This window comes from Pogona vitticeps, chromosome 9 (assembly GCF_051106095.1).
Source record: "Pogona vitticeps strain Pit_001003342236 chromosome 9, PviZW2.1, whole genome shotgun sequence".
NCBI classification, from domain to species: domain Eukaryota; kingdom Metazoa; phylum Chordata; class Lepidosauria; order Squamata; family Agamidae; genus Pogona; species Pogona vitticeps.
This window is the reverse complement of record NC_135791.1, coordinates 3,847,532-3,867,947: the sequence shown is the minus strand read 5'-3', so window position 1 is coordinate 3,867,947 and position 20,416 is coordinate 3,847,532. Positions and strand designations below refer to the sequence as shown.

Genomic DNA, 20,416 nt, shown 5'->3' with positions numbered 1-20,416 from the left:
CGAGCCAGATGTTGGGAGTTCGATTCCCCCACTGGGCCTCCAGGGAGAAGATCCAGCCTGGGGGGCCTTGGGCCAGCAGGCACAGGAATCCCAGAGCTGACCCCCCCCTTATGAAGCTAGAGTGGTCCGGTGGGCCAGATAGGCGGGGTATAAATTAAATTAAATTAAATTAAATTAAATTAAATTAAATTAAATTAAATTAAATTAAATTAAATTAAATAAATAAATAAATAAATAAATAAATAAATAAATAAATAAATAAATAAATAAATAAACCCGTTCTGAGTAGTCTTCACCTAGAAAACCCTGGGAAGGGTCACTGTCAGAATTGACTGGATAGCACACAATTACTTGTTATTATAATTTACTATTAGATAATATTAGCTGTTAGAAAGGTTGGAACAGTGGAGGGCTGTATGGAAACTTTATTCAGTTTTCTGGTTGGGAAATGAGGGCCCCCAAGGGTCAACCCAAGGAGACAACAAGAGGCTGGATGTGAGGGACTCAAAAGTACAACTTGTCAAGAGATCTGTAAGCTTTTCTTAGTACCTGTCAATGACCACATGCTTCTAACACCACTGTGTTGGATAAATGTTTTTACACTTCCACAGAAGGGGCCGGTAGAACAGATAACAAGGAACAAGACAGTTTTTTTTAATTAAAAAAAAGGTTAAAAGATTTTTTTTAAGTCAGAAATTTTGTGTTGTCACTGGCAGCTGACAGCTTTAATTATTTGTATAGAGTTTATCCAGCACTTTTCACCCACAGAAGCCTTTGAGGTCAAGCACGGGGTCCATAAAAACAATGGCACTGGGAACGCTTATCAAAATTAGCCCATGAAGCAGCTGTGGGGAGCCACTCGTACATAAAACATTAAAAAATATACACGGCCTCAAAACAGACACTGGTTGATCCGACCCCAGTCAAGCCAGCACTGAAGACAAACCTAATGGGTTGCAGTACACGTTTTTACAAAAGGTTCCAGCAGGAGACATGACCATTGGCACAACAATATAGAAAGAAAGACGAGTCAAGAGCAAATGTTAGTAGAGTTAACCTTTTTTGATTTTGACTCTCGGAATCCCACCACTGCGGCCATTACTCCGAAAAAGTAACTTTTCCAAGTTGTGGTCAACAGTTCTCCAACGAGCCAGGAGGTGCCCATTCCTCTGCACATGTACACTAAGGAACTTGAAATGAATTCACAACCAAGTGCCTTAGGAAATTCTCAGTTGTGTCAAATCTGCACCCTGAGAGTGTCAGTTCCCGGGGATTTTTTGGAAAGAGGTTGCAAAAGCTTCTGGATTCTAATAAACGGATGCGTACACGTTGCAAATGATGGACGCTGCACTATTGTGCCCAAACAGCTCCCGTTATTAGCTCATTCTGGGTCTAAAAAAGTTGGAGGAAATAGTCAACTTGTGATTTTTCATGGCCACGGTTGACTGGGTTAGACTCGCAGACCAGAGCAGTGTCTGGCTGACTCAGCTAAGAGGACCGTGTCAAGCTTTAAAAAAAAGGAAAATAAAACAAACGAATAAGAAACACTAGCCAAAATGAAAGCAGCTGAGAAAAGGTCCTCCTTCTTGCCAGTGTTGATTTACTTTGAGTCGTCTCAGGTTCAGCGAGCCTTTCCAGGTTCCACGATCAGAGGGTTCCAACTTCTGCCATTACCAAGTTGGCCGGACAAGGGTGAGAAAATCAAGCGTCCTTGCCATCTCGACAGGATCCTTTCCAGTCCCTCCCTTTCTCCCCGACTGGCTCCCCCTCCCCACACACACACGTCCCTCATTCGAACTTCGCCTTGGCGACCCTCCCTCGCCCCCGGATATTGAGGAGGAGCAGAAGACCGAGGCAGACGGTGGCAGGAGCACACATGGCAACGGGTTCTTTCAAAACCAGGAGAGTGTAGATCGCACCTGCGGGAGGAGGGACATGTGAAAAGGGAGGGCGGGAGAAAGGAAAAAAAAATAAATAAATAGCAGATCCCGAACTTCATTCATTTTATACACAAACAGATACACCAGTTGTGGTTAATTCCAGGAAACAACAATATAGCTATGGTTTAAGAATGTATTTGTCTCCCTTCAGGGTGGAGATCCCCCAGGCAGCTAATGAAAATAAGACTCGATCAGAAGAAATCAAGACAAGCGGTACCCCTGTAAAAATTGAATTAAAACCAGTCGGATGAAAAGCAACTGAGCAATACAATGGGAAACCTCGGGCAATTGACCAGTCTGTGTCTGGGATCACCCGTTATTCCCAAGCTTTGCTGCTCCAGGTAGCCCACTCTAGGGAAGTCTTGGAAAATGAGCCAGAGAAACCAGGTCTTCTTGGGAACAAGCCTTTGGAACAGGTTGCCTCTGAATTTAGGCTGAAGATCAGGAAAAACTCCTCAACTGTTAGAGCAGTACAGGAATGGAACCCATGACTTCCGGAGGTGGTGAGCGCTCCGACGCTGGAGGCATCGAAGGAAGAACTGGAACACCATCTATCAGATCTGCTTTAACTTGGATTCCTGCCTTGAGCAGCGGGTTGGACTCGATGACCTCAAAGTCCCCCTTCCAACCTCACTGTTCTATGATTCTATGTATGCCAGGTGACCTTCTTCCGTTTAGGAAACATTTCAAAACAGAGCGTGACGATTGCCCCACGTCACTCCTGTCAATCATATTCGGGAGCTCATTTGCATGAGCCTATGAGAGGAGTGGAGGGGCGGAGTCAGCAGATATAAGAAGGTTTGGCAGAAGAGAAAGAGGGAGATAGAATTTGCAGAGCTAGATAGTCGGGGAGATAGTGAGAACAGATACTCATAGAGATAAGCTGGTCAAAATTAACAGACTGAGCAGGTGGTGACTAAATATGTGGCAAGATATATGATATTTTACTGATTCGATTGTATGCACTGAATAAAGAACATCTGTGATTCTGATTAAAGTGAATACACTTCAATAAATAAGTTCTCTTGGCAGTAACCAGACAAGTGTCTGGCTAAAGTTCTTTATATATTGTGGATGAAGGAAATCCACTGGTGGCAGCGAGGAAAAGAAGGAATGTCACAACTGGTATCTGCTGGCGGGATGACATAGCGTGAGCCCTTTGTTTTGTGCAACAAGCAGGGGCCACGTGGTAAACGTCACACTGAGCTTCTTAAGAAGGCCTTGAAGAACATCCTCCGTTTATGAATGTTTTCTAATCCATCATTTTCAATTCGATCTTCGTCAACTGGCCCCCTCTAAGGGTCTCTTTGTTGCATTAATTTCTTTGATTTTGGTCAGGGTGGTGGGTGTGATAGGTTTTATTTATTTATTTATTTATTTAATTTATATGCCGCCCACTCTACCCAAAGGTCTCTACCCAAAGTCACTATAAACTGCCCAGAGTAGTGGTTTGCCACTAGATGGGCAGTAGATGAATGCAATAATTAAATAAATAGCAGAAACACACCAGTTTGAGGCTCATACAAGAAGGCAATGAGGCAAGAATCCAACTTTGCATGCTTACGAAATTCCACAAAGCACATTAGACTATAAACCCCCTGTGATCATAGATGTATCTTTTTGATATATCTTAGAATAATCTCATCGGGTCCCTGCAGAGGTGGAAGTGACCCTCTGGATCATGGAGTCCAGCCCTTCTCAAAGAGGCCCGGGGGAGGGGGATCGAACTCGCAACTTCTGGCTTCGCAGCCAGATGCCTAAACCACTGGGCTATCTAGCCAGCTCATGGTGGTACATGCATGAATTTTTCAGAGCTTGGAAACGCTAATTGGACTACAATTTCCAGAACCCATCCCAGCCAACCTGAACAGAAGTTTTACAAGCTCTTCTTTTTTAAAATAATAATAATAGCAATAAATAGATCTTATTAACATTATCAGCAGCATGACCCTCCTGGTCTTTTATGATACCCGAAGCAGTTCTGCTCAGCAGCTATCCAGTCCCCCGGTCACTGTCTGCCTACATCTTCTGCTTCTTGGGATAATTTAATTCAAAGATCGCCAGGGGCAAGATAAGATCCGAAAGCAGTTTTAAAGGGGGCAGGGCTGATAGCATCAGCGAGTCAATTACCCAAAGCGAGAAGGGGGGAGGGGGAGGCAGATCTGTAGAAAGGGTTCTAGCTGGCTGATAGCATCAGGAAGACAAGCGTGCATGGCATTAATTAAGGTTTGGGGTTTTGATAAAGAAGAAACATGAAATCGCCCAAAATAACCAACGGCATGCATGGATATGTTGTCTATACATACATAAATACCTAACTGACAGCAAAATGGGTCTCCAGTTAGTCTTTGGCGCCTCCTAGTGGAATATATGGTAGGGACGTGGGTGGCGCTGCGGGTTAAACCGCAGAAGCCTCTGTGCTGCAAGGTCAGAAGACCAGCCGTCGTAAGATCGAATCCACGTGACGGAGGGAGCTCCCGTCACTTGTCCCAGCTCCTGCCAACCTAGCCGTTCGAAAGCATTCAAACGCAAGTAGATAAATAGGTACCACCTCGGTGGGAAGGGCACGGCATTCCGTGTCTAGTCGCACTGGCCACGTTGTGACCACGGAAACTGTCTTCGGACAAACGCTGGCACTACGGCTTGGAGACAGGGATGAGCACCACCCCCTAGAGTCGGATACGACTGGAATAAATGTCAAGGGGAACCTTTACCTGTGTGGAATATATATTTTGTAGTGCCACCTCTTAACTGACAAGCAAACTGGTCCCTAGTTAGTCTCTGGCGCCTCCTACTGGAATCTGTTCATGTTCAGATACCCTCTTTCTCCAGCGTTTAACCACCTTTATTTTCCCCACTGAGATTCATCAGCAGAACTTAACCCGATATTAGAACAGAGGGGACAGATGGGCTACAGTGAAGGGCTAATTCCCTTCTGAGGAAAACCTACGATGCCTCTTTATTTCATTTTATTATTTTAAATGCCACCATTTACCAAGTTCCAGGCTGAGCAAGCAGGCAGGGAAGCATCTGGCCACTTAGGCACAGGAGATCCGATCAGCCTCTCCCTATCTTAAAGAAGTTATTTAGAGGAGCAAGGATAAGCCTCTTCACAAGTTTGAGCAGGCGAATTGCAAATAATTGCGGACATTTCTCCAGTCCTGAAGCTATTGGAGGGGAGCTTGTTTCCATAATGTTTAAGATAGTTTTTATTTATAGATGATTATAATGTTTTTTTATCTTGGACTGCGCTAATGGGGTGGCATGTGCATGTGTACGTACATAATATAAATGTATAAAATGTTTTTCCATTTCCACCTGCTGGCTCCATGTTTCACGTAAACCACGAAAACAACAAATTTGTGGTCCTCCTGAAACAGACGAATAGACAATGCCCCTTACCTATCATGACGATAGTGAGCACAAAATTGCTAATTTCCTGCAGGAGCTGAGGTCCAAAGGCCAACAGGAAACCCGCCACGAATTCAATCCAGCCCACCGTTTCCAGGTACTGGACTGGGCCCGGCTGATAACCAAACTCTTTCAGGGGGAAAACATCTGCAAACTGTACAAACTGGGATTTCTGGAAGAGAAAGGAAAGGAAAGCATTCAATATTGAGAAGGAGGTGTGGCTCAACCTGGAGAAAAGGCCTAGCTGGGACGGAATGGTCGGTTTAGTATAGGCCTAGCTTCCTGTGCAGAAAGGAAGCTGCCCATTGGCTGGCAGTCAGCTTCCTTCCTGCACATGTGATTAGGGGAGGAAGTTAGGCCTAGGCTAAACCTCAAAGCCTTCCAGCCATGCCTTTTCTCCATTTCTCCAGTTTATAGTTTAAACTATCAATTATTTATATATTTATTTATTTTTATTCTATTTATATCCCGCCTATCTGGTAGTTATGACCACTCTAGGTGGCTTACAAAATAATAATAATAATAATAATAATAATAATAATAATAATAATAATAATAATAATAATAATAATAATAATAATAATAATAATAATAATAATAATAATAATACCACTTCTGAGTATTTTCAGCCTGGAAAATGCTGGGGGAAAAGGTCATCACCTTAAGTCAGAATTGACCTGACCGTACATGGTTATTACTTATCTATTATTTGATTTAAAATATTTTTACCCCGCCTTTCTCCTTGAAAAGGACCCAAGGCGGCTTACAAACAATGGAAGAATATATTTCAGGTTGAAACCAATAAAAGGTTTAACCTCATTAAAAGGCAATATTTAAAACTACAAATAATGAAGAGGAATCTTAATGTCAAGAACTGGCAATATTAAAGCAAAGATCAACAAGTATATTATGGGGGTGTGTGGAATAGTATATTAACAAATGTTGTTTCCAAATATGACTCTGAGAAATGGAAACCACAAACAGGGAAAACATGAGCAGCACTAAAAATCCAAATCAAGCAGTTATTGCATTTATTCCTCTCCGCATAACCCGATGAGGATCTAAATAGCCACCAAAGTTTGGATTAAAATACAGCTGTTACTCTTTTCAGGTCTGAAGACCTGGGTTTGTGTTGTTGTTGTTGTTTTTCACTTGTTTTGTTCTGGAGTTTCTTGTTGACGTTGGCCTTAATAGGGCGACAACTCAAAAAAACACAGGAAATAAGAGAGGAAATGAGAAAGCGGAGTATTTCCTTTCCTTTCTTTTCCAAAAATTGGGTTCTGTTTGATTTGATGATGCAGTTTTAAGGTCTGTCCTAGATGTTGTCTTGCTACTTTGTATCCGGGGGTGCGGGGTTATAAATGCAAGAAATACATGAATAACCAGCAACAAAAAAATTTTATGTCTGAAGAAGGAATGCTCCAGGGCTGGGGAAAAAAAAAAGATCCGAAACCCGCAACCTTTGAAAAAATTCAAATTTGCAGCCCATTTCCCGCCCTAACGGTTTCAACACGGGATGGGCGGGGTCGCGATCCTAGACTTCCAGAGCTGTTGACGCGCAGCCGGATCGCGCGCCACGTTCAGGATCGCCCGACACGGAGGATCGGTTCCCCACGATCCAAAGCGCTCCGGGGCGCACGGGCTTGCCGGGGCGGGGAGGGGGAGAGAGGAACCCAGCCCCCCCCGACTCAATGCAAGGCGGGCTTACTCCCGAGGAGACCGGGGGGCCGCTGGCTTGCCCCAGCCCGCGGTGAGAACTTTGCGCAAGCCCCCCCCCCCCGAGTTTGGAGTCGGGTTCCCTGAAGGATCTTGACCCCCATCCCCCCCACCCCAAGTAAAAACTCACACGCCCCGATCCCCCACCCCCGGCGTAAACAATCGTCCTTCGGAAACCTAGTTCTGGGATGTACTAAACGGATGATCACTGAAAGGGATGATCGGGATGATTGCCTGCAGTTCACCTCCAAGCCCCTAGATGTCACTATCTTTTTTCACTTAAGCTCAATTTAAACAAATAATAACCAACATAAAGCTTGTAAATATGTATGACTAATCTAAAAACGGGTTATTAGTGCATATATGTATACCTGGCACTGGTCTCTATGCGTTTCCTGTGGGATGATGGCTGTATCTTTCTGATTTACGTGGGATGATGGGGTTATTAGTGCATATATGTATACCTGGCACTGGCCTCTATGCGTTTCCAGTGGGATGATGGCTGTATCTTTCTGATTTACGTGGGATGATGGGGTTATTAGTGCATATATGTATACCTGGCACTGGTCTCTATGCGTTTCCAGTGGGATGATGGCTGTATCTTTCTGATTTACGTGGGATGATGGGGTTATTAGTGCATATATGTATACCTGGCACTGGTCTCTATGCGTTTCCAGTGGGATGATGGCTGTATCTTTCTGATTTACGTGGGATGATGGGGTTATTAGTGCATATATGTATACCTGGCACTGGTCTCTATGCGTTTCCAGTGGGATGATGGCTGTATCTTTCTGATTTACGTGGGATGATGGGGTTATTAGTGCATATATGTATACCTGGGACTGGTCTCTATGCGTTTCCTGTGGGATGATGGCTGTATCTTTCTGATTTACGTGGGATGATGGGGTTATTAGTGCATATATGTATACCTGGGACTGGCCTCTATGCGTTTCCAGTGGGATGATGGCTGTATCTTTCTGATTTACGTGGGATGATGGGGTTATTAGTGCATATATGTATACCTGGGACTGGCCTCTATGCGTTTCCAGTGGGATGATGGCTGTATCTTTCTGATTTACGTGGGATGATGGGGTTATTAGTGCATCTATGTATACCTGGCACTGGCCTCTATGCGTTTCCTGTGGGATGATGGCTGTATCTTTCTGATTTACGTGGGATGATGGGGTTATTAGTGCATATATGTATACCTGGGACTGGCCTCTATGCGTTTCCTGTGGGATGATGGCTGTATCTTTCTGATTTACGTGGGATGATGGGGTTATTAGTGCATATATGTATACCTGGCACTGGTCTCTATGCGTTTCCTGTGGGATGATGGCTGTATCTTTCTGATTTACGTGGGATGATGGGGTTATTAGTGCATATATGTATACCTGGGACTGGTCTCTATGCGTTTCCTGTGGGATGATGGCTGTATCTTTCTGATTTACGTGGGATGATGGGGTTATTAGTGCATATATGTATACCTGGGACTGGCCTCTATGCGTTTCCTGTGGGATGATGGCTGTATCTTTCTGATTTACGTGGGATGATGGGGTTATTAGTGCATATATGTATACCTGGGACTGGTCTCTATGCGTTTCCTGTGGGATGATGGCTGTATCTTTCTGATTTACGTGGGATGATGGGGTTATTAGTGCATATATGTATACCTGGCACTGGCCTCTATGCGTTTCCTGTGGGATGATGGCTGTATCTTTCTGATTTACGTGGGATGATGGGGTTATTAGTGCATATATGTATACCTGGCACTGGTCTCTATGCGTTTCCTGTGGGATGATGGCTGTATCTTTCTGATTTACGTGGGATGATGGGGTTATTAGTGCATATATGTATACCTGGGACTGGTCTCTATGCGTTTCCTGTGGGATGATGGCTGTATCTTTCTGATTTACGTGGGATGATGGGGTTATTAGTGCATATATGTATACCTGGGACTGGCCTCTATGCGTTTCCTGTGGGATGATGGCTGTATCTTTCTGATTTACGTGGGATGATGGGGTTATTAGTGCATATATGTATACCTGGGACTGGTCTCTATGCGTTTCCTGTGGGATGATGGCTGTATCTTTCTGATTTACGTGGGATGATGGGGTTATTAGTGCATATATGTATACCTGGCACTGGCCTCTATGCGTTTCCTGTGGGATGATGGCTGTATCTTTCTGATTTACGTGGGATGATGGGGTTATTAGTGCATATATGTATACCTGGGACTGGTCTCTATGCGTTTCCTGTGGGATGATGGCTGTATCTTTCTGATTTACGTGGGATGATGGGGTAAATAATTTCAACACTATATGGAACTTCAATTTCTTCTGCTAACACATTGGACTATTTAGAATAGTATATATTTCTTGAGAAAATGAAATAGTCATTTGTGTGACTGAAATGCATTTATAGTGGGTAAAGTAGTCCAGGCCATAAACATTGTTGGCTAGTGTGTGTAATGTGGTCTACTATAGGCTTCATATTTGTGAAAAGTGGGGGGGGGGGTAGTCTCATTGGTGGTCCAAGATATCGCCGTAGTGTATGGAGGTCTTTAATATAGTATAACATGTTTAAGGCTGGGTCCACACTGGAGTTTCCAAGTTCTGCTTAGCTGTTCCGTCTGAAACAGCTGAGTGGCACTTTATGGACCTATTTTTTTTGTTTTCATCCTTATGCACACACAACAGAAGGGACACCCATAGACTTCTATGAGGATTCCATAAATGTCTGTAAAATTCTGTTAATTTTGAGCATAAAAAAATAAAAATAAGGGTTTTTTTTTTAGGTATTAAAACCATAGTGTACCAAAAACTACACATATTTGGTTTCACTTGAATAGTATCAACCTGCACAATAAAAGACAACTTGTCATTTATACGAACTATGAACTCCAAAAAAAGTAACCACTCTCAAAAATTGCATAATTGCATTTTTTTTCCACATTTTACCCCACATAGTAATTTTTTACTGATTTCTTAGTACATTACAGGCTAAAATAAACAATGTGAACACAAAGTACAAGCACAAAAAACAAACCCTTAAGCCCCTTTTGGTCGTAGACCAAAAAAATAAATAAATATTATGTTCTTGAAAGGCGAGGATGAAAAAACGAACGCTCAGAAAAAAACAAATGTATCAGGAAGGGGTTAAAGTGTCCCCACTGCTCATGATCATCTGTCATCTACATAGATGTATACATACACACATGTAACCACACAAATATGCTCCGATATACTGTATACACCCCCAAATGCAACTGAGTAATCCACAAGCAAAAAATTGGTACAAACTTTTTTTTTAATACTGTTTAAGAATAAAATAACAAAGCAAGTAATTAGTGAGATGTAGTACAATCTCTATCAAGTGGTGGGAGGTAAGCTTTTCCTGTATAAACATTTTATGTAAACCAATTTTTAAGAAGGTATTTTATCTCTTTTGCATTGTAAGCATATATAATATGTTGGTATTCTTCCTTTTGATGCTTCACATTTTTGGTGATACCACTTTCGACATATGACACAAAAAATTTGTTTCTCTTCGTGTTCTAAGTCTAGAAAACAATGGCTTGATGAGCACATTGTCCAACCTTCTGCACTGCCATAGTGGGATGCAAAATTTCTTATGTCCTCTTCTGTATTTCTTTCCATTAGTTGTATCATGGGTGGATTATAAGTTAACATTTTTTGTGATATTCTTTGGTGTATTTTTTCTCCTTTTTTTTCCATGTGCTGGTAATCCAGTAGTTTCACCACTTCATCTAGCCACTTTCGCACTTTTAAACTGTCAAAATTTTTTATATATTGAAGTCCATTACATATGCTATATGTGTGAATTAAAACGTGTAATCCACAGTCATAGGCATTGTTTTGTTTTGGGCAGTCTGCACTTACTATCCAGGTCCATTCAGTCTCTAGATACTGTACATTTGAACATAAAGCATAAATGCCATAAAGTATTTTTTGTATTATTTGGCAATACTTGTCATATGCATTGTTTGACAATGAATCCAGTATTATTACTTTCTTCTGGCGAAGATCAGCAACAGCTAAAAGCCAATGTACCCCTCCACCATACAAAGATAGGTCTGTATTTATAGGAAAAAGTAAGGCATCAAAGTTTAAAAGGGACATATGATCTGCCAGTTTTAAAAAAGGCAAGTACCCTCCATTGGCCACAGCATGGAAATAATGGGTTGGCACAGCAAAACAACAGCTGGAAAGAGCAGATGACTTTATAATGTTTATTAATGCAGAGTCTAAAATGTCTCCTTCCAGCCAAGCCTGGGGTTTTAGACATGGTGTGCGGATGTCAAAGTCGCCTTCAATATTGTGCCAGGGATAATTCTCTTTCTGAATGTTTATCTTCTTTGGGGTACTTGTGTTTTTTGGACATGGGAAATCCTCAACAATTAAATCAACAGAATTACTTTCTGATGACAACTCTATAATGGATGTTTCTTCTTTTGTGGCAAATTGTGTACTACGTGCAAGCATTGAATCAGGCGCTGGTTCTGTTATATATGCATAATCTTCTTTGTGTGGTTTTTTGCGACCTGATTTTCCCTCACAGCGCTTTTTTCTTGCTTGTTTTCTTAATGTTGATAGGCAGTATGAAAAAGTGTCTTGTATAAAAATTCCAGTAGCTTTTTGCACAGCGATTATATGAAAGCAGAGACCAGAGCTTTTACATGAGCAACTTGGCTTTGGGGATAAAAAGACAGAATGCACTTCTTTTCTAAAAGGATTTTTAACTATAAACACCTGTAACTGTGTATTCAGAGAAACTAAATTTCTTTCTATACATAAATTGGCTATGGAAGTCTGTGTCATTCTTTGACATGATTGTTTATTTATAGTTGGTGTTGTATCCGGATTCTGTGATTTTACCTTAAAAACAATTTTTTCTATGGGTAAGTAGTCTGGAAACTGTGTATGTTCTGTTGGCCTTTTCAAAAGATCTTGAAATGTAGCTTTTAGTCTAAATTTTCCAAGGCCATATTGAGCCCTTTCGAACTCATACAAATAAAATGTCTGTAGATGTTCAAAACAAAGTAGAATGCTGTCCAACGGTAGTTCCTTCCAATCAGTTGCATCCTTTAAAATGCGATTCATACTTTCACTGACATTATTGGTTGATGTTTTGTTCTTAAATGCATGAAACTGTTTGGTATAAAACCTGCTTGAAAATTGAAACATTGGCTCATGTAGGTATTTTTCAAAATAATTGCTAAAAGACTCAGACCACAGTATTCTAAATTGCTCATATTTAATTACCCACTCTTCTTTGCTCTCTGCATTTCGTAACTGTTCAATGTGATCTTTTAAAACTTTGATGTCGTCTTTTTTTCCACCAGCACGTTTTACCCAAAATTCAACATCTTTTAGGATGTGATTTCCACACAAAACTAGTGGAATGTTGGGTAAAACTTTATTGAATGCACTAATTATTCCTTTTTCACGATCAGTTACCACAGGAATATGTTTAATGCTGCTCAGGTCTAGACTAGGTGAAAGTTCACTTATAAATTTTTCATGGTGTTTTTGAAATTTCCGTTCATGAATCATAAACGCAACAGGAAAAATTGGATCATTTTGTAAAATAGTATTTCTTAGTACAAAACTAGAAACATAGAAGTCACCAAGGTTGAATGTTGTATCATAGGAAATCATCTGATTAGTTGTTGGATCATTTTGTGCCATGGTTAAAAGGTCTTTTGCTAGATCTGTTATTTCCTTTTTCCATGCTAATACAACAAGATCTGGAAAAAAATTAATAATTCGAATAAATTCTATTTGGTAAGCAAGCTGTAGTGTTCCAAACAAATCATCTTTATTCCTCTTCTTAAGGTCTTCAGAGTATTTTAGATTTTGAATCTGTTTCAAATCTCTGGGACGGTTTACTGCAATTCTCGCATTATCTCCTTCTGCAGACGCTTTACTGTGCATCTCAGAATATATTTTTTTAGGAGCATTATGTTTAATACACTCTAACCTTCCTTCCACAAATAATGATGGTGTTGATGGTATAAATGGTCGGAAAGATTTCGCATTACCATGTTGAGTAGGGTGATAAAGTGAATGATCGCCAAGATAATGAATTATTACAATGTTTTTCTTTGGTCCCGTGATATATTTCCATACATTTTTCTTGAACGACAAAATACATTTTTTTCCTCTGCCATTAGGATCCTTTATTGCAAAATACCTAGAAAACAAATGCGTAAAATACAGTTTAAAACTGAGCAAAACGTCTTTAATGATTATCAACATAAAAAAATGTAATAAACAAAATAATAATAATAATAATAATAATAATAATAATAATAATAATAATAATAATAATAATAATAATAATAATAATAATAATAATAATAATAATAATAATAATAATAATAATAATAATAATAATAATGTACACTGAGGCAGTGTTCACACGGAATTTTGCTTGTTGTTGCACAATATGTGCTGGTACACCGCAAAAAAAGGCCCATGATGGAGCCGATGGGATTTGGGCTACATGTGCTTTTGTTTTGTAGAACACACGGTTTCTGGGCGTCACAGCATACATTGGAGAACAGGCAGAGTCTAATGGATTAAACTAACCAAGCTGCTATTGCAGTTCTTGCATTAGTTTGCAAAAGGGACAGGTGTTTGTAGGACCCTTCCTAACAGGGACAACATAGAGCTCAGTGGAAGGGTTTGCCTTAAAAAGAGGAGCTCATGACGCCTATATTGAACTTTTGCCAGTCAGTAAGCTGGTTTTACATATTGCTGCAATATATGCTTATAGCGACACACTGCTAAATGTACCAAGATATAAGCATGTATTGCAACAATATGTAACACCAGCTCACCAACTGGCAAAAGTGAATGAATGGGGCTCATGGCACCTACATTTAAGTCGAACCCTTTCACCGAGCGCCAAGGTGTCCCCATTTGGAAGGGTCCTACAAAAACCTGTACCTTTCCAGCACTAATGCAAAAGCAGCCACAATGGAAGGAGCGTTTAAAACCACCATGGAGACCGTATATATATGTGTGTGTGTGTGTATATATATATATATATATACACAAGTTAACCCGTGCAGGATACTCGTGCATTCTAGTCAAATCAAGCTACTTAAGATGTTAAAAAGGTTCTTGTCATGCGCTTCGGCCTAGCCCAGGCCTCCTCAGGGGAAGTGAGTTACTTCCCGAGGCAAGAGCCCTTTTTTAACATGCCCTTTCTGATGCTGCCACCTGCTGGCTGTCAGAGGTAGTTTTGGCCACAGCCACACACACACACACACACACCACTGGGATTATATATATATATATATATATATATATATATATATATATATATATATATAATTAACAAAAGGATACTATTGTAACTAACATAAAAAGATTACACTTAGTGTACTTACGCTTTGTATAGCTGCATTTCAATAAACCATTTTCGCTGCTTGTTGTTTCCACATGAGATCCATCTGTACTGGTCCCTTGAATAGTCATTCTTGTGTAGGCTTTCCAGAGCCACAAAAATGTAGACTTCTCCTCCTTTTGGAGCCACTGGTGGTTGGTGCATGACACATTCACCAGATATATCATTTTTGAATACTTTTTCAATAAGATCAGAAATGTATTCATATGTGAGTTCTTCTTGAAGATGTTGTAAAAATGGTCTATTGGCCATGATGAAAAATTCCAAAGACCAGTTTTCAGCAGTAACAAATACTCAAGTAGCTGGAGTTATGAGCACCTTCAAAGATCTCAGAGGTCCAACAGATCTGACTTACCTCTGCATCACACAGGGTTTTATGCTTTCAATTAAATGTATCTTCTTTGCATCTCACAGAAAGGACATGTGACCAGATTGTTGTATATTGGTAAAGATACATGGAGGTCATAAACAGGTCAGAATAATTAACAGAAATTATCAAGAGGTAGACAAAGATAAGAAGAGAGAATCCCCCACAAAGAACTTGATATACTTTAATAATGCTTAGGCTGGGTCCACACTGGTGTTTACAAAGTCTGCAGAGCTTTTCCATCCAGAACAGCTCAGCGGACTGAATGGGCATATTTCTTCCGTCTGCATGTGTATACAGACTGAACAAACGTGACCTCTGTAGACTTCTTTGGGGGTTCTGTAAGTCCATAAAATTTTGTTATTTTTAAATGGAATAAAAAATGTGTCATGCAATATTTTTTTTTCCTTCAGAATGAGGGGGGTGGGGGGGAGTGGGTGTCTGCAAGGGGACAGAGCCTAACAAGGGATTCAAAAATGGTTGCATACAATGTCTAATGTTGGCCATACATCAGACTAAGGCCAAGTCCACACTAGGTCCGTGCAGCCTCCGTTCGGGCTGCACAGACCTAGCCGGAACATAGACGGAGAATGCAGCAATTCTTCCGTCGATGTTCCGTACAAGCCTAACCATAGGCTTGAACGGAACATCGGCGGAAGAATGCTCCGTCGGTGTTCTGTCTACATTCCGTGCTAGGTCCGTGCAGCACGAACGGAGGCTGCACGGACCTAGTGTGGACTTAGCCTCACTTAACCACAACCCTCCAAACTTTCATCCATCAAACCTGTTTGTCCAACTAAAACAGCGCGGCATAAATCTAACCAACTCTTCATCAGACAAGCCAACCTGCTGACCTTCTGTCCAACTTGAGATATCACCGGAGTAGGCTGGATTCACACTGCTCTATTGTCCCCCATGGGATTGCTGTGGCTTTCTTACAGCATCTGTTAGGGTACTGTCTGACACCTTTTAGTGTGGTATCCTAATGGATACAGTGAAATAGTTGCAAAAACACTGTATGAACTTCTTCTGCATGGTTTCAATAAATAATTTCTCTCAAAGACTGGCTATACTGAATAATTCCAGCAGAACCACAACTTCCAGCATCACAAACTGTCCATAATAGATAAAACAATAAACTAGATCTGTTAGTTTGAACTCTAATGCTGGCCATACACTAGGATGACATCATGCATCGTGTGGTCACAGTATATTTTTATGTAAGATGTTGTTTAAACGCGCACTCCCGCTCGACGTTCGTTGAATCTTATGTTCCTTCTATTTGACCATAAGATCCATCAATTTTCTTTGCACATCACGTGCGCATTGAGTGTGCCAGAATGTGCATTGGTAAATATAGGAGGAGTCAAATGGGAGTTGGTCCTGCAGCGAGTCATCCCAGTATATGGTTAGGGTAACCCTAACCACAAACCTTTAAAGGTTAATTTCATAATATCGATGATAGGACACTCGACAGTCAGAATATTACCCTTGTGGAGGTTGACCTTGCAGAACAGACGATCTTCTGCAAGTCGATCATTTTATATAGTCAATCTTGCACAAGAGCCGATGTTCTGCTTGTCGACTTTCCACAGTTGACCTAAGGAGAATTTACCTACTGGCCATAGACGGCCAGATCCCCAATAAACTAACCTGTCACCCTTGAGAGTAAATCAGCTATTACAGACAAAACTGGTTGTGGTACAATAGGTCTCAGCTTGCCTTCACAGACAGGTGATGCAGGGTTACAGGTTCTATCACAGTATGTGCCTAAAGTAAGGGTGCGCTGTACTGATACCTGGATTATCAACACAGCAGTTCCAGCTGTTTAATCGATGGCCGTTAGGTTAACTGTGAAAGTTTGACGGGCATGAGATCAACTCATGTGGAAGGTTGAATTATGGTTATGGGTTGTAGTTGGAGTTAAGATTAGGGGTTAAACATAGGGTTTATTGTTAGGGTTAGGTTTTGGGCCTACGGTTTGGGTTTAGGGTTATTTCATTTTTTAAATATTGTGTTTTAATTCTGTTTTGTTTTTAGCCCCATTATGGGACTAGATTAGACTATGCGACCGCTTGATAGCAATACTGCATTACAATATACTAATTACAATATACTACCTATAAACAACTGACCAATACGGTCAAATATATGGGCCAATATGTCAAACTAGATCATATGCACTAAAAAAAAGACATAAACTACAGCCTTTATTAAAAATGATACATTTTATTAAATATTAAATAAACAGACAATAAACAGACAAGAATAAAAAACCCGATAATGGATGCAGACAAATGCTGGGTTGATATGCAAATTACACAATCCTTATTGCATAGTGATCAATAAGCAATCACAAAAAATACAACAAAGTAACAATATAAATAATCAATATAATAAATTATATCTTATAACCTCTAGTTTAATCCACTGGGGTTATTGGGGAAGCCTGTCCTAGGTGTCTGGTACCCTTTAAAGCTAAACTGTGCTGCTGCTGTACACTGCTGGCTACGCTGTAACCTGAGTACACTATGGGGAGATATCAGATACAGACTTCAGCTGTAGTCTTATCCTTTCCTGCTATGTCTAGCACCTGGCCATTGGAGCCGGCCACAGAACAGCCAGCACCAAGGCAGGTGAAAGCACCTGATAAGCTGCAAACAAATAATACTCCTTATATAAAATAAACATAGCAGCTCTGCTGTGAATGGTAACAGGCAAGTCATGAGCTCCATACTAAAAAAAAAAAAAAAGAATTGCTTTGAACACAATTGCTACTTTTTTGGCAAGTAGCTGTTTCTATGACCTATTTGTGTGCTTACATTCCTTCATTTATTTATTTTCTTTTATACTGGGATTACATGTTTGATGGGTCCATAACAGATTACCAGTTTTCCATATATTTATGGGTTCAACATATATTTGCTGTTCTGGAACGAATTAATATTCCATGTTGAGGGACCACTAAAAAAATAAAGCCATCATCCCACAGGAAACGCATAGAGACCAGTGCCAGGTATACATATATGCACTAATAACCCCATCATCCCACGTAAATCAGAAAGATACAGCCATCATCCCACTGGAAACGCATAGAGACCAGTGCCAGGTATACATATATGCACTAATAACCCCATCATCCCACGTAAATCAGAAAGATACAGCCATCATCCCACAGGAAACGCATAGAGGCCAGTCCCAGGTATACATATATGCACTAATAACCCCATCATCCCACGTAAATCAGAAAGATACAGCCATCATCCCACTGGAAACGCATAGAGGCCAGTGCCAGGTATACATATATGCACTAATAACCCCATCATCCCACGTAAATCAGAAAGATACAGCCATCATCCCACTGGAAACGCATAGAGGCCAGTCCCAGGTATACATATATGCACTAATAACCCCATCATCCCACGTAAATCAGAAAGATACAGCCATCATCCCACAGGAAACGCATAGAGGCCAGTGCCAGGTATACATATATGCACTAATAACCCCATCATCCCACGTAAATCAGAAAGATACAGCCATCATCCCACAGGAAACGCATAGAGGCCAGTGCCAGGTATACATATATGCACTAATAACCCCATCATCCCACGTAAATCAGAAAGATACAGCCATCATCCCACTGGAAACGCATAGAGGCCAGTGCCAGGTATACATATATGCACTAATAACCCCATCATCCCACGTAAATCAGAAAGATACAGCCATCATCCCACTGGAAACGCATAGAGGCCAGTGCCAGGTATACATATATGCACTAATAACCCCATCATCCCACGTAAATCAGAAAGTTACAGCCATCATCCCACAGGAAACGCATAGAGGCCAGTGCCAGGTATACATATATGCACTAATAACCCCATCATCCCACGTAAATCAGAAAGTTACAGCCATCATCCCACAGGAAACGCATAGAGGCCAGTCCCAGGTATACATATATGCACTAATAACCCCATCATCCCACGTAAATCAGAAAGTTACAGCCATCATCCCACAGGAAACGCATAGAGGCCAGTCCCAGGTATACATATATGCACTAATAACCCCATCATCCCACGTAAATCAGAAAGATACAGCCATCATCCCACAGGAAACGCATAGAGGCCAGTGCCAGGTATACATATATGCACTAATAACCCCATCATCCCACGTAAATCAGAAAGATACAGCCATCATCCCACAGGAAACGCATAGAGGCCAGTGCCAGGTATACATATATGCACTAATAACCCCATCATCCCACGTAAATCAGAAAGATACAGCCATCATCCCACAGGAAACGCATAGAGGCCAGTGCCAGGTATACATATATGCACTAATAACCCCATCATCCCACGTAAATCAGAAAGATACAGCCATCATCCCACAGGAAACGCATAGAGACCAGTGCCAGGTATACATATATGCACTAATAACCCCATCATCCCACGTAAATCAGAAAGATACAGCCATCATCCCACAGGAAACGCATAGAGACCAGTGCCAGGTATACATATATGCACTAATAACCCCATCATCCCACGTAAATCAGAAAGATACAGCCATCATCCCACAGGAAACGCATAGAGACCAGTGCCAGGTATACATATATGCACTAATAACCCCATCATCCCACGTAAATCAGAAAGATACAGCCATCATCCCACAGGAAACGCACAGAGACCAGTGCCAGGTATACATATATGCACTAATAACCCGTTTTTAGATTAGTCATACATATTTACAAGCTTTATGTTGGTTATTATTTGTTTAAATTGAGCTTAAGTGAAAAAAGATAGTGACATCTAGGGGCTTGGAGGTGAACTGCAGGCAATCATCCCGATCATCCCTTTCAGTGATCATCCGTTTAGTACATCCCCTAGTTCTCGCCCCGGCTGCCACCACTAGGACTTTCTGCCCCGCCGGGAGGTCGCTCTTCAGAGGCACCCCCGCTGTCACAAAGGGGGGGGTCAGATGCGTGCAAAAGCGCAATCCACCTGCTTGCCTGCCTCTCCTTGCCCAATGCGCGCATGCATGCATGCATGCATGCACACTGCGCGCGCGCATGCAGCGCATGCATGCATGCGCCCGCCCTGTTGCAAGCTGCAGCGCCGAGCCCGCCGCCGCGGGGGACAAGATCCGGGCACGCTCACCATCTGCTGGTACACCTCGCCCGAAATGCGATCGGTCAGCTTCACGACCCCGCAGACGGAGAAGAAAAGGCCCAGGAGCACGCGGAGGGCGGCGAAGAGGAGCGCCATGGCTGCTGCTGGGCTGGGCTTTCCTCCTTTCCTGACCGGGGGGGGGGGGGGGAGGCGGAGATCTGAACGAGGGGGAGGGGAGGAGAGGCCCCGACCGACCGACAGCCGCCCAGAGGCGGGATTCCCCCTCCCGCCCTCCGTTGCACCAACGTCATCGTCCACACCCAGCCCGGGGATCGAACCAGCGGAGAGCGACTGACTGAAAAGGGACCCCCGCTTTGCAGCCTTGCGCGGCCAACCGTTCCTGACCACGGAGAGGCCCGGTTGGCGATATCCGCGTGCCAGGA

General features: G+C 41.8%; 1 protein-coding gene across 1 annotated transcript; it reads right to left on the bottom strand.

The window, feature by feature from the left end:
- Positions 1-632: 632 nt before the first annotated feature.
- On the bottom strand, positions 633-20,201 carry TMEM35B (transmembrane protein 35B). The gene is made up of 3 exons (XM_072979547.2): positions 20,022-20,201; positions 5,343-5,523; positions 633-1,919 (listed from the first exon to the last, which is right to left on the bottom strand). The coding sequence occupies exons 1-3, from the start codon at positions 20,127-20,129 to the stop codon at positions 1,789-1,791; spliced, it is 420 nt and encodes a 139-aa protein (XP_072835648.1). The 5' UTR covers positions 20,130-20,201; the 3' UTR covers positions 633-1,788.
- Between the last annotated feature and the right edge of the window lie 215 nt (positions 20,202-20,416).